The 22,195-nt window shown below is 38.8% G+C and overlaps 1 protein-coding gene across 3 annotated transcripts; it reads right to left on the bottom strand.

Annotated features, from left to right (window-relative positions):
• Window positions 1-95: 95 nt before the first annotated feature.
• inpp5b (inositol polyphosphate-5-phosphatase B) lies at window positions 96-21,058 on the bottom strand. Of its 3 annotated transcripts, none has more exons than XM_078252434.1 (23): window positions 20,766-21,058; window positions 19,771-19,850; window positions 19,329-19,426; window positions 19,173-19,202; window positions 18,954-19,064; window positions 17,294-17,437; window positions 13,375-13,465; window positions 11,162-11,332; window positions 9,108-9,209; window positions 8,717-8,831; window positions 7,224-7,340; window positions 5,232-5,419; window positions 4,813-4,924; window positions 4,609-4,718; window positions 3,887-4,022; window positions 3,469-3,579; window positions 3,042-3,207; window positions 2,496-2,731; window positions 2,232-2,339; window positions 1,608-1,692; window positions 1,271-1,398; window positions 1,044-1,155; window positions 96-539 (listed from the first exon to the last, which is right to left on the bottom strand). In XM_078252434.1, exons 1-23 carry the CDS (start codon window positions 20,820-20,822, stop codon window positions 430-432), a joined length of 2,718 nt encoding a protein of 905 aa, XP_078108560.1. In that variant the 5' UTR covers window positions 20,823-21,058; the 3' UTR covers window positions 96-429. The 3 variants fall into 3 exon arrangements, with proteins under 3 accessions (XP_078108560.1, XP_078108562.1, XP_078108563.1); XM_078252436.1 differs by having other exon boundaries at window positions 19,329-19,402; XM_078252437.1 differs by lacking the exons at window positions 17,294-17,437; window positions 18,954-19,064; window positions 19,173-19,202; ... (1 more) ...; window positions 19,771-19,850; window positions 20,766-21,058 and adding an exon at window positions 16,379-16,501.
• Between the last annotated feature and the right edge of the window lie 1,137 nt (window positions 21,059-22,195).

Genomic DNA, 22,195 nt, shown 5'->3' with positions numbered 1-22,195 from the left:
GGGAAGGGTATTCTCACACAAACATTATCAGAAAACTTAGCATTAATTAAGTGTTCTTTGTTGATTGGCAAAAAAAATCACCAGTTAGACACACCTTGTTTCCAACAGTTTATATAAAAACAATATGCTGTTGAGATCAGAAACATTAAAAAAAATTTTTTTTTAAATAAAATATACACACATTAAAAATTGTTAGGTCTCTTCAGATGCTTAACGATATACAATAAACTCTGTATCAACAGATCGCAAACATCTGCTGTGTGAAACAAACTAATATCAGATAAGAACTTACAGTAATTATACTAAATATATCTATACAAAGAGCCTTCAAAGAATATAAGAAATCATTACAGTTTATTTAAAATACTGGACTGTACAGTTTTTAGTGTTAGGCTTCAGCATGATGGACAAGAGGGAGAAGTCCTCTATCTAGGAGGAGCCTTGGGCCAGGAAGTGCTGAAAGAACTCCTGAGTCTTCCTCTTTTCTGCAAGATCCTGCTTCGTAGGTGACCTCAGGAGCAAGGAGGCAAAAATGGTAGCTATACAGAAAGAAAATAAATTATTCATATAGTATTACAAAGGGTTCTTTTTCTGAGTTGTAATGTTATATCTTTATTAGCAGGGTTTCATTTTTGTGGCAGAAAAGATGAGTAGAAATTCAATGTAATATATATATATTTATTTTTTTATTTTTTAATAATTACCATATGTACATTAGATGTTGCTACAATTCCTTCTGATGCTATAATTTAGTTCACATTCAACCATTATTTATACTGGGTAGGTTAGGTGAGCATACATTCTCTTTTCTAGAAACAGCCTGTTTTACACCAAGTAGTGAACAGATAATAAATGCCAACAGTCCTTGATCATAAGCAGAAGGGAATAATAAACAGGATTTTCCTTCATTTTCACGTTCTATTGCTTTATTTGTTCGTTTCTCTTCCCTTACTCACCATGCTGACTAAAGCACAAAGCAGCAGCTAATAGTAACAACACATTCACGAATGAAAGAGACTGTGCAACCTGCTTCCTTTTCTTACCCAAGATGTTGACATCTAATCGATTACTTGCAGAATTCTTCAACAGCTCACGGAGAAAGGCAGCTAAATAGTTGAACACGTTTTTATGGCACTGAGGTAGCATGGAAATAACCTGAAGACAGAAGAAATTAACATATTAAACAAAGCTAGGGATTAACTTTCATAATTTAACACATCTTGGAATAGATTAATGGTGATCAGCGATTAACTCAAGCTGTCTCACTCACTTTCTCACACTGACTGGCATTGGAGCAGATTTCTAGGCACTGCTGGTAAAAGGAGTAGGGAACCACAGGCTCTGGGAGGGCATCTAGGAAGAGAAGCAAGGCCTCTGCCACTGAGTGGTTACTGCCCGCTACAGGTCAATACAGAGTCAAGGACATAATTCTTGAGCATTGGTATATATATATATATATATATATATATATATATATATATATATATAAACAGTGCTATTTAAAAAAATATGTATGGTGTATACTGCGTTACATTTTCAAATATTCTATCAAGATTAACAGGGTTTTTTTCACTGATGGTTATGATGGCAATAGTGTTGAAGGATACGAAGAGAATCTGGAATGCCAGTGTCAAGGCAATCCCTTATTTCTGCAAATTCACTCCGGAGCCCAGGTTGCTGAAATATGTCTTCCTGCATATAGAGGACAGTAAATATTAAATCTTTGATTCCTTAAAAAGCCAAGGTGCTTACTTACAAATAGGTTCACTTGGGCTGAAGAAAATGCTCTTTTGGTTTGACTTAATTAAAACTAAAAGCACAATCCTATGTTTAAATGTTTAAAAATAAAGATTAATTCCCCTCACCAAATCAGTGCAGTCTTAACGGAGATATTTGGCTTGCTAGGACAACCACTTAAGCCAAAAGTCAGACAAAAGATCTGCAGATCAGTTTGTTTTTGTGAGTTTTTAGGATGTGCATACCTCTTTATCTTAGGCACAACTACAGAGTCATAACAGTATCTTTGTAGACTCAAGAAAAATCTTGAAAACATTTTTTATTGTGCTCAATACTTGTGACTTTCATTGATTTGTCATTCTATGAAAGACACAAAAAGCTTGGAAGGAGGCAAATAGTTATATAATTCACAAGAAAACTTCCCCCAAAGAAACAAAATCGGACTATAGTGTTCTTTGCACCAAAATAGAAACTCCAGCAACCCATTTTCTTACCTGTTTGAGGGCATTGCGGAACAAATGATCCACCATCATCCAGAGTTCTTTAGGAATGTCTAGAGGCTTTTCAGTGTTTACTGCATTTTCATCTCCAGACATCTTTGCCTGATGTTAAGAACAAACAAAGCAAAGAGAAGCAGTTCAGTCAAAATCGACTCAACAGTGTTTAACTTAAATATGAAACACTATAAATTAAAGCTGTGGCCTATGAGACAACCCTGAAAGGAGAGGAGGTATTTCAAGGACACTGGGTGCACTAACCACTTCGCGGAGGGTCTCTTGCGACATGTCCTGTATGGGCTCCCTCAGCTGACACAATGAATGGATGGAGGAGCCGTAGCAGCTGGGCAGGTAGTTTCCTATCACAGAGATGAAGTAGTCCTTCCCACGCTTCAGGTGGAGCACCAGGATGTCTTCGATCTGCTCCTTGCCAGAGTTAAGTTCAGGCGCTGTTGAGCGGTTTACAAAAACCTCAAGCTCAATGTCCACAGAACCACCTAGATGTTGAGAGAGATGCACAAATAAAGTAAGGGGGAGGCTGAACTGTCATAATTCAGGAATTGATGCCTGCTGACCCAGTGAGTTGTTAAGGTCTGTTTGAGGATTTGTAAAGCACCAAGGCATCTCTAATCCGATTACTTAATTTGCAAGACAGAAAACCTACCATTGTCAGTAAAAATCAAAGAGATCTGGCCTCATAGCTCATAGTGTACTTAATTTCAAAAAACCTAAAGGCAGGACAATGATGCTTTATGAAATGATAATGATAAATGTGTGACTGAAATGCTGACTTTATGTGCTACTCACCCTGAGCGATAAAGCCTTTGGGGGGGTTGGCTGTGAGCCAGGGTTTGCAGTATGTGGGCTCATTCGGCTTCTGGATAAATTCAAACTGACACGGGACCTGCCCGTCATTGAAGAGGCTCAATGTCTCTGCATGGTGCTGCATGTATTTCACGTCCTTAAAGTGGAACTAAAATAAGATGGGAAAGGTTCATGAGGCAAGATGGAAAGGTTCTACTCGTTCGTCTACATTTCATGTAAATGTATCCTTTGAATATCTGGATTAGGCTCACAGCCCAAGATCAATACACATCTTCATTAGTGGTGGTTTACTTACTAAATTCATCAAGGGAACATAATGAGAAGAAACATTCATTGTACAAGATGTATCAGAGAGGTATTACAGCTCCCATTACACTGTAACAGGACTAAATGTGATAGGAAACTTTACCTCTCGCTTGGACAAGGTTACAGATGGAATACACTCATTCTCCATTTTGTCTATATTGCGTACAATCTCTTCAAAGGTCCTTTTATAGGCCTCAGGATTTACTCTCTTGATCTGTAGGAACAGACAAAAAAAGATGTAAGAGGCAAAGAAACAATGTACATATCTGTGTTATGTAACCCTTATATAATACTGTAATAGAAATGTGATATGGCCTTAGCAAAAAATAAGAGCCTATTGACGTGAAGCGAGAAGATAAAGTTATATCTTAATGCACTTTTTATTAATGTATAATCTCTTCTCTCCCTCCCTACTTTAAGTATGTATGAGTTTTAAAAGGGACCACTGCATCTTTTTCAAACCATAAGAAATTAAATGAAAGAATTTGAGATGAAACCAGTAAGAAGGCTGAATCATTTACCCCAATGACAAGCAGGGAACTGACTGGTTTGTGGTCACTGGTCTTCAGAGCCATGTGACTCTGATAATGCTGTTGCACGATGTTCTTCCCTCTCCACAGGATACGGTCACACCATGCAGGCACGCGGCATTTTTCACTTAATGCAGAAGAAAGAACAGATGTTAATTCTCAAGTATGTTTATTACATGTTTTACTACTACTTCTTTACAAAGTATCTAAATGCATAGGGCAAAACATTAGATATGTATTACAGTGTATTTGTAAATGCATCAAAGGTAATTAGGTATAAGAGTTAAAGATACCACACAACACTGCTCTTGCGATTTAGGGCCACATTCACTGTGAAGCGTGTTTATTGATAAGGTTAATTGATAGCGTGAAAACTGAGTGGCTAAAGTGTTTTATTAAGGCCACCAGAGCAAAGTGTGTTGCCGTTTTGTGATTCAATTTAAGAAGCGCCTTCACGTTTACCAGGTAAAACATGTAAGGCAAGCAAACATTGGTACAGAGCAGAGTCCGATTAATGAATGACCACGTCCCTCTATAAACGGAGAGATGTTTACTGGTAGACTAGAAAGCTTCTATAAACATTCACACGAGAAGTTTCATTGTCGGAGTACTTCACATTTCAATTATCCTTAAACTATGAACATCACTGTATCAATAAAGAATGATCTCCTTACTAAAAATGTTCCATTCTGTTCTTTCGCATATGAGATTACCTTGTATCCCACTTGTCAGAGCCGGTGTCATATTTGTAGGTGGGCTGGAAAGCAATATCTCCCTCCGCAAAGCCAACAAACACGGCCTCCTCATCGATCTGCCTCTTGAGCTGAGGACCATATGCAGCCGATAAGTATCACTTCTCCTTAACACGAATGATGAGTAAAGCCCACTTTAATTGCAGAAAGAAGAGACCATATTACCTGATCATAACTGTGCAGCGTTTCAAAGTCCTTCTTGCCAATTAGCTCCTTCACGTTGGAGACGTCAAGTTCACTGATCCTGTAGTTGAGGTCCCCAATCCATAAAACCACACTGGTGAGGGACAGAGAGACAGAGGAAGAAACATGGAGATAACTTGAATATGGATAAAATATGTTCACGGATGATGAATTGGATAATATTCAGCTACTACAAATATTGCATACTAATCCTAAACTTAAATCCAAACATTTCTAGATTTCAAGCAATATATCGCAGCAAAAGCAGTTTTATAATCAAAGTTTTGCATGACAAATTCTTGATGTAGTGGCATTAAATAAAATGCAATAAATGTTTATAAATAAACCACTTAATACATATGATGACACTGTAACTCTATAATATTCCATTGGTTACATACTCATGCTTCATGATAGTAAGTGGAGGCTGGGACGGGTCAAGCTGGCGAAATTGGAGACGACTGCATATTTCCTTGTAGTCTTGATTACGTCTCTCGTATTCTTCAATGTGGGCAGCTAGGTGAGAGTTGACCACGCAGATATCAGAGTTGTGGAAGCGAAAACGGACTGCCACAGCACCCTTATTTCCCTGCGAATCAATGAGTCATTGAAAGAGAAAGAAAGAGAAATTCAGTCAGAATAATGTACGCAACACAACTAAAAGCTCCTGCAAAAAGATTTAGAGAAAACCCGTTTTAGATAGTATGCAGTTATAGATGCTCCCTTGCTTGACAGTAATCCGATATTATGCCAACACTTTGACACTTGGCATGTTTCAAATGGTTCTTGGTGCAGATTATAAACCAGTCTCGCATTACTGCAGGAAAGGATGGAGCAACCTTAAAAAGGCCCCCACTGGTCACCAGCCAGTCATCTGCTCTACACTGCAGGGACTGCTAAGTAAGCATGTCCATATACGTACAAGACAAGAATAATCTATTCTCGAAAAGTTAAGTTGGGGCTGCAGGGCGTAACACTTAATAGATGATGAAGTACTAAAGTGAAGAGTAGTTTGAAGAAGGAACCAGACAAGGCTGGCAGTAAAACAACACTATCATTGTAGAAGCCCAAATGTTTTTTTTCGGCTTCATTCATTTGCTGTGATAGTCAATGATGTGTAAAGCTACTGTTGATACTTACTCAACACTTTATGTGTGTCATAATTAACTAATTCATGTATAGGATGCAATGGAAGGACTTTAATGTTAAGCCAAAGACAATAACAGTGACACTACTAAAATGTATAAAAAAAAAAAATCAGTTTAGACATTTCTGCCATCTGATGCCTGTAAATTGTTTTGAAACTCTGCACGGATTAAATACATACATTTTATACAAAGCAAGATAAAAGAGAGTGAATCAGATAACAACAAGGACTGATGTTCAGTATGTCAGAAACCCCGACAGCACTTTTTCCTCAACTGCCTGGAAACACCTCGCCCACATTCCTGTTTGAAATTCCTCAATTAATTATCATTAATCATTTATTGAGAAAGCCAGCCCAGTTTTTCAAATGTGCTGCCCATTGGTGCTGCCTAAGCAAGCACAACCCACCCAGTGGCTTGTTTGAATTTGGTTGACCAATCAGAACAGAGTGGGCCAGCTGACCAATCGGAGCAGACTGGGCTATTCAGGAAGGCGGGCCAAGAGCTCAGACAGAGTGTTTCAGCTGGAGGCCCTGCAGCAATGGACAGTATGAGAAACATGATGTTTTGTTTAACCTCAAAGCATGTAAACGTATTCTAGGAGACCCCATGAGTACACATATGATGCTGAAAAGGTGTATAATAGGGGCTCTTTAAAGACGCATCACCCAACGGAGTAGGGTGAGTTTGTTAAGATGACTTTGGAGAGTGAAAAAAGGCAAAGAAAGAAGCACCCAAATGGCAGGTAACGCAAACTACTTTAGAGAGCACCTGCCCGTATGACCGTGATAGTCAGATGGTATAATAACATTGGGAATTTCAGTTGCCCTTACTGACTTACTGCAATCTACATATTGCAAGCTCCTTGGAAGTTCTTTTTACTGCTCTGTTGACGGAACAGACTAAGTAAAAGCATGTTGTTGACAGAATAAGAAACCAACAAGATTGACTTTTTGTGATTCTTTATTCATACTGAGATCCCAGTACATGACAAAGCAGTCAAACTGACCTATACTGTAATACAGCTATAACAGCTGCTATAACAAAACAACATAAAAAAATTATTTAAAAACAAAAACTATTTATAGGCCGACATGGCTCATTGACGATCATCAAACGGTATCGGAGGCTAAAAAACAACATTGGGGCATCACTACTCTCAACAGCTCAGCGCTGTTTATGATTTAATATCTTGTAATATACAAAACACCAGTGAATCTACATAAGACCTGGGAAATCAGTCCTTACCATCCTTCCCATGATGCCGGTGCCCACAGTCTCAGCCTCCACATCAGAGATGAACTCTGCATGCTCCTTCTTTACATAGAAGATCAGCATGATGCCCACCAGACGCACCAACTTCACCTGTAGAAGATGAGTAGATTTACAAATGTCATTTCATACAGGAAATGGAAAAGAGACACGACAATTCACAGAGTAATGTTACCTCTAGATTCCACCAGGCGCGTCTGCGGGCGCTTAAGAAAATGCTTGTGATTCCACCAGCCGCTAAAAATACACGCCATCCGCGCCAGGTGGAATTCCATTTGCTTGATATTTTTCTTTAATGGGCAGTCAGTGGAGTGTTTAATACAGTTTTTGCTGCTTATATCAGCATTTTAACATTTTTCAACCACAACTACTATGAACGATGACAACATTTAAAGTTGAAGACATTTAGTGTCATGCCCTGCCTTATCTCAAGGAAAAACATTTATATTTTAGCTTGCTGAGCTAAACAGTGTCAGTTACAGATTAGCCAAGTGTGATTTAGTCAGAGCACTGACAGTGGATTAAAGTGCTCATATTATGCTTTTTGGCTTTTTTATTGTGTTATATATCTTTTTTTGTTTATGTTATAGGTTTACAAAGTGAAAAAGCCCAAAGTCCACCCCAAAGGGACTTCTCCATCTCCAACAGAAAACACGGTTCATAAACTGCTCCAAACAGCTCTATTGTAGTCCAGCCTTTACTTCTGTGACGAACGTGCGTCACTTTGTAACACACGTTATAATGCTCGCCTAGCTGCTAGCGTGGCACTCCCTCATACTCTGCTTCTGTCTGGCTTGTAGTCCTTACCTAGGTACTGCGCACGTGCGACTCCCAACAAAGATGGAACAGAAGTGAGATGCCTCACTCTGTAGCTAAAACAGAGAACTCACATGTAAACCTATCCTGGTACAACCTCTAAATACAATTATGAACCTGAAAATGAGCATAATATGAGCACTTTAAGAAATGACACGTCATTTAACTGCCTACGTGACTTACAAACCTGTTAGCCCTAAAATGACTAGTAGAAAACAGCCCAACTAAGAAGGGAGGAAGCCAGAAATCTAGAGTCTGAGTCAGCACTCTCAGAAAAGGGAAGTAGATGAAAGAATAAAAAGAGAAAGACCAAAAAGTTACTTCAAATATAAGGCCAGACTAAGCTGATCAAATAAGCAGGGATAACGCGATTGTTCCTTAGTGTAATAACCCATGTAATGTACTGTATGTTATGTAGTTACTATGGCTACAGGCAGAAATTGCTGCTTAGTTATCTGCCAGTTTACTGTAACACAAGACTTCAAACACAATCAAAAGAAGAATATGGTAAATGCCTCCATATAAGAAAAAGCTAAACAAGCTCTACAGACAGATTGTAGTGGGCTTTGCACAGGCCCAGTTCAAATACCAACTTGTGGTTAATAACTATATTAATAAAGGAAACAAGATTAAAGAAAAAAAGACGTCCTTACTAAAGCATACTTGGCATCTGGATGCAAGGCCTCAGACACAGCCTTCGTCCACTCCAGCTCTTTGGGGGTGTCATTGAAGAAGAAAGCCTCTTTGCTGAGGTCAAGCTCCTGAAAACTATCAGGAAGGACAAACGATAGAGTTTTGATGTTTGAGCTTTACCCAGTACTTTCATGGTATTCTCAAAACTCTTTTTACTCTTCCACACCAAAGTAGTACACTGAAATGTAGGCAGGATTACACATAGTGCTGAATCTGGGGGTGGGCATGTTCTCCTACTTAAAACAAGATCAACGGTTGCATAGATCTGTCAGAGCAGTATATGTCTGTCTGTGTAATGGGATTGAGTGGAGAATTACAAGGCTATTCTCCAGCAGTGTGATTGTGACTTACCCAATGCAGTACATGTCAGGAGGGTTCAGAGTGCAACTCAGCCAAGGATGGAGGCTTTCCTTTGGTGTCTGTCCATTCACATTGTATGTGCCGAGAAAAAAGCTGAAACAGAACGGGGAGAAATAAGAAGTTATACAGGAATACAGAGCCGCAGTTTGTTTGCCAACTATTTGAGTTTATTCTGCAGACTGTGAGAGTCTTTTTTTTAATATAATTTACAGTTCACATCAGGGGAGAGTAAAATAGTCAAACAATGACCACAATCTATATTAAGATGCTTTACTGCAGTATTAGAAGCCCCGTCCCGACGTTGGATAAGGGAGACCGTGTCCGACCATTTCTGTAACTTTCCAAAACTTACAATATGACATTCACATTGACTTTGTGCAGGTGTGTGGAGGTAAGAAAGGAGCCAGTGTTTGAAATACTCTCTCTAGCTCTAATTTTTGAAACAACTTTATCTGTCACTTTTCGGGTATACAAACGAGTGCATCACTTTGAATGTCTTCCAGGAGAGACTATATGAAAATGTGTGCCATTATCCCCATATTTTAACAATATCGCATCTCCCCCTCTCTGGCATTGTACTCCGCCTTTGTGTGTAGCCCTCCAGAACAACTAAAAAACACTTTTGATTTCCGACCTGGTTGGACTGCACAATTTAAGAACTACTTCTGATTAAGTGTACCCCAGGCCTTACACAGTTACACCTCTGAGCTGTCTACAGTGCAAAGTGACAGTGGAGAATAAAAATAGTCTAATTTTCTGAGCCGCCCCACTGGAACTTAAGTGCCTTGTTGAAGTGCACCTAAATTGTGAGAAATGGTAAGAGGGAGAGACCCAGCCATTGTCATTTACCTCCCCACTGAGATTTTTTCTGCAGGTCCAGATTAAAAATCAGCTTCCTTCCTTTCAATAGCTCTCTTCTCTGACCATAAGGCAGCTGCTGCTCTGCTCGTGCGGCTGCAAAGGGGCAGCTGTATTTTGTGATGACTGCTATGACAATGTACAACACTTTCTGCCCTAATGGCCCTACCCTCAGCAACCTGGAAAGATGCTGAAGCTGTCTTTATACAATAATCTTGGATTGCTGCTTTTCTGGGCTTCAGGAAATCATCATACATATTCAGTACATTCTCAGTATGTACTGTAATATGAGATGAAAGCAGGCATTGCATGTGTTCCAGCACAATGTAAACTTTTCTGTATGTCTACGGTTTCTGATAAAGGCAACTATGCAAGTTTTAAAGCCTTTTGTGTATTTTTTCAAAGCCTATTTATTGCTATTCATGGTTATGATATTCTTATAGTTCTTCAGTTTTACACTGAATAGCAACCATGCTTTTGCATTTCATTTCTTTGTTTCACAGATGCTGTTGTTTTTTAATCTTTTCATATTTAGGATTCCTTCTTCCATTCACATTGTGTATATATATATTACTGTTTATTCTTTGCTATATTCTTTATATGGCTGTACATATTAAGGCACAGATGTACCAGCAGGAGGCAGTGTCAGCATCATAGCTAAACCATGATGCTGACTTCAGCAAATGCTTCTTTTTCAACCATCTGACGAAACAAAAACCCTCAATTAAAATCTCTAGGCCTCTACAAGGAAATGAAATAGGAGTTACAAACTGAGTTACAGCATGTTACTGCACTACATTGGTGCATTTCTTGACAGCGTGTTATTATCACTTTTCACGTAACACTTCTAGGATCCAAACTGTGCCGTGTGCTCACAGTTACACTGTGGGCTCACACTGTTCCTGCACAAACTGTCTTTCCAACAAAGTTTAAGAAACAATTCTAGATTTTAACAGGCCAGCAGCTCAACACACATGTATAGTAGCCCCACCCAAAGTAGCAACACATTATTGATATTTAAAGTACAAAAAAATGTCAGATTTTCTTATGATAGTGATTTGCTATTCGATTGCATTATGATCATATCATCTCGTTCTACGTCCACGTGCCTGCACCAATCTGCCAAACACATGTACATTTTAAAACAGATTCAAAACTGACACAACAAGCCGTTAAGAGTAAAGTACCTGAAGTCCTCCGGATAAGTATAAAGGTCCTCATTCTTCAGCAGCTCACACTTGATGAGGTTGTCGCGCAGGCCAAACTGCGGCATGGCCAGTATCTGAGCTTTGTTAGACGGGGTGTGGCTGGAGGAGCGCACCAGGTCATGCCGGTCCTCTCGACTGAAGATGCTCTGACTGAACAATAGCAGAGTAGAAATAACAGCTAGGCGTGGGGACGAAAGACAGACCGAGATAGAAATAGGGTCATTTTGTCACGGTTGTGATCTTAGAGGGAACAAATTATCATTAACTGTGAGTTTGTTTGGTTGTCTGTATGTATTGCCTGTTCACATTCATAGCCCTAACGGTTACAAACAGGTTCGGTAGTGAACGACACGCTAATGTGCTAACGGATTTTAGGTTTTTAGCAGAGCTTGACCAGAGAAGATTCGGTAAAAACAGATTGACGATGCTGTTTTGCCCTTATGTTCTCAGGGATGTAAGGTTTTATGTGGAGTACGCATTGTGCTGGACTGGATAGCCTTTTAAATGCTACCTTGCTTGTTAGGAAATAACGGGGCTTACAGGCGAACCAGCTTTAAAAGTGACGTATTTTCACTGTTGATTAGTACCCTTTTTTTTTTTCCTTTTCTTTTTTTACTTTCTTAAAAAGTATCGGTTCAGGCACCATTAATTATGTATGCGATTAATTTTGATTAATTAATCACAGAGTATGTAATTAATTAGATTACATTTTTTAATCGATTGACAGATCTAATTATATATATATATATATGAGGGGGGGGCAACACACTGCACTCTGCTCCAGACTAACAGCCTAATGTACAACAGAACACCACAGTGACAACAGGAACCCAGGCTATGCAGTGAAGCTCGATTTCCATGTGCTCAATATGGAATGATGCTGAAAGGATAGGAAGACATGTAATATGCCTGAACCTTGCAATATTTCAGGAATATGCTGTAACTAAACTCAATCTATAGGCATTCATTCCAAAAGTGGCAGCAGTGGATTACAGGTTAAACAAAATAAAAAAATTTACATCTTAGACTTTGAAACACTTTTCACCAAGCTGCTGCCAGGCACGTACACAGTGCATGTTGTAAAACTGATGGAGGAAAGGAAAGGAGGAATGCACTCATACTTCACACACTAAGTACATAGTATGTTTTAGGCTTTACTCAGTGTAATCTTAGAAATACCTACTTTAATACTTTTACTTGAGTAAAAGAAATGGTACCCTGTAGTTTCCCACTATTCCACTGATCCAGGTGGCGGCAATGCACCAAGAAAAGCAGCAATGCACCAACAAAAGGCAGGAAAGAAGACAGCTAGCATGTAAACATGGATATAAACAATGTGCGTTCCAAATAAAAAACACAAAACAATCAGCTTTGCACATTGAAATGCATTTAACATTTTGATGAGCTTCAAGAATGCAAAAAAAAACACATTTTGGTGAGTAACACTGAATGTAAACAAAAACTACGTAAAGTTTCGTTTGTAAACCTGAAGCGGTTTCACCTTGGTTCGGTTTCATTTCACATGGAGAAAAATCAAAGCAAACAAAAATGCATTAAGACATACCACGCAAGAACGTTCACTTCGCTTATTGGTTAGATATGTCTCGGGCGGGAGCAAGAAAGTAAATACAGGAAGAACGCCCTGTGTTCTGGACTAGTGAACATTTCTCGCATCTCTGTGGTCAAACCAGCTCATTTCATTTAAATAATTTCCAGACGTTTTGCGAGCAACGTTACCTAGTCTACTCTGCTCACCGAGACTTCGCTCTGCTCTGCCGGTGTTTAGCAGCGGCTGGTTTGACCACAGAGATGCGAGTAGTGCGAACTTGACCACAGTATATATTTCTAAGAGAAACATTGCAAGCTGCTATACTTTTCATGTTATGATGCATCACAAATTGCAAAGCACACCTGACTACAGCAGACGTTTAGCTCAAACTTGCGAAGTACAGCTGGTAGTTAGGTCGGATCACGTTCTCACCACAAACCAACCATACCAAAGTGTACCAGAGTTTGTCTGTAACAACTGACAACTAACAACTGTAATGTTGTCAGGGTGCGACTCAACCAAACAGAACAAGGCAGGTGTGAAAACACCCTACACTTTTTTCTACCGCTATATAAAAAGAAAGTCGTGTAAAGAGTTTTTGGTTTTGAGAGCTCCCACATGTGAATTAATAAAAAGGCCTTACCTCTCTGGGCTGGAATATGCTTTGGACTTGTGCGTGCCACTGTTAGAACCTTTCTCCCCTTCTATAGTTCCCTTTTTGTCTGATGATTTCTCTGTCCGGGAAGAGCAGGAGAGAAAAGGAAGATTTATTTGTTTTTTTACTTGTTTATAATGGTAAACACAAAGCATAAAGGTAAATGGGAGCAGTCTTGTATAAAGTCCATCAGAACTGCCTGCACTTTGAATTACAAACTTATATATTGTTTAAAGGTTGCCAGTTGTCAATGTGTCTTGACAGCTGCTGGGAGACCTTCCCATCAACATTATCTTAAACTCTGCCCAAGGTATTAACAACCTGGGACGACTTACTCTAATAAGAAAGAACTCAACCATGAGCAAACCCATATTTCAACTCTTTAATAACTGAGAAGGAGAATAAATTAAAGCCAAGTATGACTAAGAATAAAAACAAACACAGACAGTAACATACGTGTCAATCATAAAAGTGCCAAGTCAGGGCTCGGTTGTTGTAGTCAATCGACTGGCTGCCTTTTGCAGTCGGTTACAGTTACTGCATCCTAAGTAGCTGGATTTAATGGCCGAGTGTGAAGTATGAGACAGCATGGCCCCTGTCTCCTGCAGCTTGGCAGGGAACACAGCTGGCTACTCTGAAAGGGAAAGCCAAGTTTTTGGAACAGGAAATTGGAACTCTGCAAAGTTATAGCAGGCTACAAGAATGCACCTGAACAACAGCACTGCTTAATGATCCAAAAGATTAGATACACAAATAGGCTTCCATGTTTATAATCTTTTTATGAACATGACCGCGACATGGCAAACTGAAAGCCAGTTTGTCTCATCACAACATCACAATCCCTGATGCATGTTTTCTGATATGTTTGAGCAGCATTTAACGCAAGAACCAGTGGCTTAAATACACTGACATTAAATGACTGTACATGGTATCATATCATGATGTCAACGGTACTACTACTAATAAAATGATACAAATATTTTCAGAAAAAGGTCACAGGGGTAAGGAAATAAAAAAGAGAATAAACCCGTGAAACAAAAGGGATTGGGAAAATTTTAAAATAAATCCTATCCAAACAATGCAAATTAAAGTTAAAATAAGTCTGACTGACAAAGCTTTGCTAATCCCAACATCTGATAGAAAGGTGTGATTTTTGCCACAGCTGTGTCGAATGCAGCACTAAAGTCTGAGTCATTTACAACCAAAATGTCTATTGCTTTTATCACTATTACCACAATTGGTGCGACATTATTTTTTGCTGAATCATTGTTTTACAAAGGCGACTCTGAGAAAAGGTCAACATGTCAGAAATGCTTATGCCATTTTCTAAAAAAAAACAATGAAACAAGAACAAAAAAGGCTAGGCTTTGCAAGGTCAAATATAAGCACCATTTTTTTTTAAAGTTTTAATTCAAAACCAGTGACTTTGTTGTTTGCGTGAACAGGAGAAGAAGATGGCCCTTTGTTTGACTGAGAAAACTACCAGCAAACTGTGAAATGCTTTTGGAAGTGTGCACAGCATGCTACATTTGAGATGGTGATAATCTCCATGTGCACACAAAGACAAACAAGAGTTAACCTATAAAAAAAGACATCATGAGTAGGCTATTAATAACCCTAACCCTTAAACCGTAACCCATTAGAGATGGGTTCATCCATTTCTTTTTAGCATTGATGGTACAGCAACTTTATAGTGTGTATTGTAAACTGCTATACCAGGTGCATCAAAATTAACATACAACAGACTTGTTGTGTACAACTGTTCTACACGTTTCCTCAGTGAACTACACTGTATCTGGAAAAAGAACAGCAGCAGTGAAACAATAAACATCGTACCATACAAAACTGAGATTATCGTTGAAAAATAAAGCAAACTTGCAAAACAAGAATTAAAACAAATGTGACTTGATTTCAATTCTCAAATGGTAGTTATACATGAGTGATCCACAGACCCCATGAGGGTTTTGTGTATGAGTACCTGACATATTTCATGCCATATTTTACATTCCTGCTCATGCTTTGAGCTAATGAGCTTAACTAAACGTTCAACCACAGAGGAGTTAGTTGTATGAAGTCTGACAAACTGCAATTTCACATGCCTATGCCTCTTTATCTGCAGTTGATCACAACTCAGTGTCTATGTCAAGTTGTCTTATCAGGTCTCAGGCTCTTAGTATTAAAATAGTCATAGCTTTTTAACTACAAGTGCACAAAGTTCAACATTGCACAACTTCCCTGATCTAAAAGTAACTGCAGAGGAACCACTTTGGTGATATCTTTTTATTATCAACAGTAACGTTAGCTACATCTATTGTTGCAAATAAAATAAAAATGTACCTCTTGCCTTAATAAAACGTTTGGATCATTTAAATGACCGAGAGGCTTTTCTCACAGGTGAAGGCAAAGCCGATTGTAAGCTCTCAATCTCATTGCCAGGCAGTCGGAAGAAAGTTTACAGACAACTGATCTTAGAGGATGAGCCACAAGTGAAAATAAAACAGCACATTTCCTAAGAAGCAAGACAAAACACCCCAATAAATGACACAATTCGGTGTCACTATAAAATACGTTATTGCACCACCAACGACAACAGGTGTGTCATTTTCTGTCACATAGACAGAGACAACACCATGACGATTTAGCAAGGACAAACATCGGTCATAAGTGTATCCACCGTATACGTAGGCTAACATTCACGGTAGCTTTATATTGAGGTAGCAACAGGATACAATTAATAGCCACTAACGTCATTAGGATAACCATCATTCCGCCTGACGAATACTGGCCCTTTAGCTAATCTGGCTAAAGCTAAGCTTCTTTGAAATAACAACTAACGTTAGCCTAACTAACGTTACCGCCGCGTTACTATTTGCTTTAGCATTAGCTAGGAAGCTAGCTTATTAGCGTGGACTCAATGCTAAATATAGTGATGCGATGGCGTTTCCTTTCACTATTTAAAAAAAATCAACACATGTAAAAATATTTTTCATACCAGAATCTCTCATCATCACACTAGACATCTCCATGCACAGTTTCCACGCATTCTGTGCAGAAGAGCAATGTCCACTTTGTGTCAGACCTGCCCATGCTAACGTTTTAGTAGGAGGAGTTTACCTTCCTGCTGCTGCAGAGACAGGAGGACCTACTGGACAGGAGGCTGAACAAACAGAAATCTACTATGCAGAAAATGCGACCGGAAAATGCTTCATCATATCAGTATTACATCGGGAAATTAAGCTCATGCACTCCAAGAAGACAAATACATTGTGTAAGCCTTTTGTTTAAATACAACTGGGAAACTATGTCCCATATAGCCTATTAAAACACTCTGTAAGGGCTAGTTTGATGAAAAATATGGTAGCCTATGATTTGCATGAACATTAGACTTTTGTGTCTTTCTACTTTTGCATACATGTTATAAACAGCATGGCTCTAATCTAGCAAGCAAACACATAATGTATGAAATCTGGGTGAAATGGGCCATCAACATGTAAGACAAATTCCACAAACTAGCATACAAATGTACGTTTCACAGCATGACTTGAGAGATCTTATATGGAATCTTGTTGCAGATTTTTTTTTAATATGTGGTTGTCTTTTCTGCCTGTATCATCTAATAAGCCCACTTTATAGGTAGAAGGTACATTACTTTTAAAACCCTCCAGTGTTTAACCAAAGGAAGTGGTACTTGCATAACGGCCCGGTTTTATCATGCAAACCTCTAATGTAGACTTTTATCTATGTGCAGCTTTCAATCCCAAAAAAAGAGAGATAAAGCAGAGCATTTTTTTAAATCTACTGCACAAATACTGGTCCTACAGTATTTCAATTTATCATCATTTATACGTTTTATTGGACATAAAGATACTGGCTGGGAAATTCTACAAATAGAACTAAGATGACAAACCTTTTTTCTGGTGCTGGTTGAGTTTGTTGACTGTTGTGCCGAGGGGAGCAAGGGCCTGTTTGACAACTCCAAGGCCTCTGGTGGCTTTGTGGTACTTGCTGATCCACTCAAACTTTGGTGCCTGTGTGGTTGTCTTGCAAACATCTGAAGGAAGACAGACAGAGAGAGTGAGAGAATGAGAACAAGTTAATATGATAATATAGCATAATTGCAATATTGGAGAATATTGGAGTGGAGAATGTAAGCTTGATGGTGTTTTAAGCCCCCAACGTCTCCTTCCAGGCAGCGCTGCAACCGTTGACTTCAAGGCACCTAACCCTAACCTTAACCATAACCATAAGCATAACCATAACCATCGCCCAATCCTAGTGCCTTCCAGGCAGCGCTGCCTGGAAGGAGACGTTGGGGGCTTAAAACACAGATAAACAGAATGTATACAGCTGGATCTGAACTTTGCATAGTGCTGATTTGTTTTCAGGCAAAAGTGGAGACGTGAGCGCAACAGAATTGGTAAGATTCATAGCATAAACAATAAACCCTTATTTATCAATCCCACTTGTGCTACAAATAAATAGAAGAGCGGTCCTTTTCAAAGCTTTCTATATCTTGCTCTTTCATATCTGCCTCTCCTAGTTTGTAAGACCACCTTCACACTTTGTGCTCTACTGCTTTAAGTGTGATTACAAGATACAGGTGCTGCAGTGAATAAAACAGATCTCTCTTTTAGCTGCTTACATTTACTGTTTTTCACACTCTTCCTTGTTACAACAACAGGTGCCAGGTCATTAAATCGTTCCGTCACTGGTATCCCTCACCAGGTTAAAAGCATGTGTGGATAATCTTAGAGTACCACAAAAAAATGTAACACATACAAGATATCAGACTTTGTCTGTGTTCACCATGAAAAATAGTGAGCCAGTGGCAAAAGTGACACATCTCTTACAGAAGCAGATGGTCTATTAACCTTTCAATGGCCCATTCATTTCAGATGAACAGCAAAAATCTGTTCATTAAGGCATTTAAAAGAAAGATACAAGTCCTTTTTTAAGCAGTTTTACAGAGTACACCATCCAAACTCCACCCCTTCTCTCTCTATCTGTCTATGTCTCTCTCTTTTTTGTCAGCTATGTCTCATGTAACCAGTAACTGACAGATGAAGGGACACCACCGGTTTGTAGTTCTAAAACTGGCGTAAGTTGTGAAACACAGCCACCTACAGTCTCACAAATGTGTACTGTTTTTAATTTATTTTCGAGTAAACTAATGTAAAATTATAAAAAACAAAAGGTATTTTATAGCTTGCTACATAATGTAACCTCAAGGCAATTGAAGACTGGCTGAGCAGGTTTCTGCCAAACAGAGGCTTAGAGTAGACTACTTGTACTTCTCCACACGTGGGTGCCTCCAACATTGTTCAGAAAAGAAAATCTGAAGATATGTACTACTAAACCCAAATGTATATAAAGAGGATATGGTCCATGTTACTGCACTGTATGAATAAATGGTATTTTTTCCATATATATTCATGACTTTAGGTGGTGTCCTTGCCAATGTCATCTCAATAACATGCATTAATTTTCAAAGGGGCCTTCTTTCTTCTCCTCGAGCAATTACAGATATGTCATGTAAAAATATCACACATCTCCGAGGGCTGACCTACCACTCCACGCCCTGTTGACCTCACTAAGGAAGAGCCTGGAGTGGGACCCAAAAGGAAGTCTGAGCTCTAATTCCTCTTCCTGGTAGCTTACTCTCATTTTAGTATCGGCTCCTAGAATCAGATGAAGAACACAGGAAAAAACACAATGTTCAGTTTCATGCAGTGTACCGGTTATGTAGCGCATAATGATCAAGCTGTATTGAAATTAGGGTTACTCACCCACAACCGCAAGTTCCTCTGATGAGGAAACTAAAAAGAATGCAGCATGAGAAATGTGTGAGGACACTTCAGAGACTATACCGTATCTCGAGAAACACATTATTATTTCTCCTTTTTAGTTGCCAGTCTGAAAATAAAAATATGAAAGCAGCTCACCCTCCACGACAGCAAAGTCGAGGGAGATGGGTATGATGTCCTCCAGTGACACGTCATCAGCAGTAATGGCCATCCTTCGATGGGTATAAATAAAGATTCTACAAAATATTACAATTGGATTTAGATAACAATCTAAAGGCATGTGCATGGGTGGACACAATAAAAACCCAACTTTTATTAAAATACAATGCAAGCCAATAGCCTTGCAGCGCTGCAGTAACTACTACCATTTTCATATAATATATAATCTTGGTTACTGTGTCAGACAGGTTGATGCAACTCTGTGGTCATTTTTAGGCCAGTTTCTGGCCTTGCCCTGGATTGCATAATGATGTCACTCCCTCTCCTTATAAAATTACATTGTTAACCTTTGAATACAACTATAGTCAACAATACACAGAAGCCATATTATAGCCTATTTGTGGTATCTTTTAAAACTCACGCATGCTCTTTTGTAGACTCCACCAATCCCAGCAGTCTGCTCTCTGTAGTGTTATCAAAGAAGACATCGCATTGGACAGCATGTTTGTAGTTTAGTTAAGGATATAGAGGAAATATGTTCATGTGTTCCTTCAGTTGCACCAGGAAATATGACCTTCCTCTCATTTCAACTCATTTTTTTTCAGTACAATGGGCAACATTTTAAGTTTGTTTCCTGCAGTATAACAAGTGGTTAAGTACTTGTCCTTGAGTATTTCAATTGTATGCTAATTCCTCTTCATTTCACTGGGAAATATACTTTTTATTTTTACTCTACTACATTTATCTGACATCTGTAGTTACATAACAAATGAATAATTTACATATTAACCATATTATAAAATACGATACAATCTTATAGATGTAACTACCCAGCAGTGTGAAAAATAGCAAAGATTAGGTCCTCCTCGATCACATGCAACATTAAAAGGCTGCTTACGTTAGTGGTCATTAATAATAGTCAAATATTATATAATTCTGCTGCATAAACAGTATTTTTACTTAGCCTAAGTAACATTATGAATGCAGGACCTTTGCTTGCATTAGAGTATTTCTTGTGAAGTATTGTATTGAGTATTGTTGTGAAGTCTTACACCACCACTACCACCACCTATGAGAAAGCAGCAGCTGGTGACACAGAGTTGCCATCTTGTGGATGAAAGGTGTCACGACAAACGTTGGCCCAAATCTCTGGGAAGTCACACCCGACTAAACATACACTAGTGCTATAAACATGCACCGTAAATACCTAGATTGAAATCACAGCCTAAGTGAGGTTGTAGCCTACTGTTTATTCAGATGGATGTCAACCATGTGGCCGAGACTTAATCTTACAGTCCTCTCTGCTATTATTCTACAACGGAGTTAGTTCAATGTAGTTTGAAGCAGACATAGCCTAATCCTTCGTTTGAAGTGCTCATAATCCATCAATCACCGTATGAATGTCCCAAAGGATACTATGATGCAGTTTTCTTCCCTTTCCAACGTATCTTGAATTGCGACGGACTGATCCATAGTGAAGACTTGTGTGACAACTTCTGCCCCCCCACGCTTCCCAGACGAAACTATCCGGAGGAGTTTGAGTAGGCTAACCCTAGTTATCCTATTACTCTCAAAGTGCACAGCAGGAGAAGAGACACTTCAGGGGCCTCGTGTAATCCGACATGATATATTCCTTTTCGAGCCAGATGTTTTCCTCTTCTTCTTCCTCCGTTGCTGGCCCGACCCAGTCTGACTGCCACGCACTGAATCCAGGATCGCCCTGTGCACCCGCGGTGACGTCACACCTGGGCTGTCATCAGCTCAGTTTGGTTTGGATTAGGCCTCAGGCTTTTGATCCAAAGAGGATTAGTCCTACAATAGAGCCCTATCCCAATTCCTACAAAGTTATATCAAAGCTTTCGAGGAGGTTGGATGAGCCATCAGGTCAATTAGGTTTAACGCCTTTGTGATACATTTGTAGTGTTAGGGTCACATACATTCATGCAGTTAAAAAATAAATATAATATTGCATTTCTGGGTCAATTTTGTTGTACAGTAGTGAATTATTTGCAAATAGAAAAAAAGTTGAAAATAGTTGCAAATAGTAAAAAAACGATTTACCGATTTATCATTTTAGCTCTAGCACAGGAGTTCCTCAGTCATGCAGGCAGAACTGTATTGTAAAAGGGAGAGAATATCCAATTTTCTGCATAGTGGCCTCAAACTTGTTCTTACTGAACTGTAAGAACAACATTTGTATTTGAGAATGAGAACTGTTTCAAATCAGGTTTAAAAAGTATTCAGATCCTTTGGGCTTCTTATATAAAAGTGCCAATACAATAATGTAAGAAATACTCCCTTACAAGTAAAGACCCTGCATTTAAATTCCCATGTAAAACTATAAGTATTCTCAGTAAAATGTCTTTTCTGTCGGACTGCTAAAAACTCATACACATCTGAAATGTGACAGGGGGCCCCAACTGGACATGGATCTACGGAATAAAGGATCACAAGCTAAGACAACAGCAATATATTTTATTTTATTTGATAAGCTTATCTTGATTAAAAATCCTATTCTTAAAAGTCAGCAACTGCTGAAATGTAGTGAATTAGAAGTAAAAGAAAATGGAGATAGGCAAGTAAAGTAAAAATTGTACTTCATAGATGTAGCCTTCTTAATTATCTCTATATAGAAGCTATAGACGTTCTGGAAAATAATAATAATAATAATAATAATAATAATAATTTGAATTTATATAGCGCTTTCCACTATCTCAAAGTCAAATGTGAGGAATCACTTACCTAACCACTTGATTCAGTTAGCCAAAGGCTGAAGAAAAGTGGACATAACCAAGATAAAGATTAACACAATTAATAATAAAATAATCCTGCTGGAATTTTGTGGA

Source organism: Sander vitreus, chromosome 6 (genome assembly GCF_031162955.1).
Source record: "Sander vitreus isolate 19-12246 chromosome 6, sanVit1, whole genome shotgun sequence".
NCBI lineage: Eukaryota > Metazoa > Chordata > Actinopteri > Perciformes > Percidae > Sander > Sander vitreus.
Note: the sequence above shows the minus strand (reverse complement) of the source record. Positions and strands in the feature narration are given on the sequence as shown.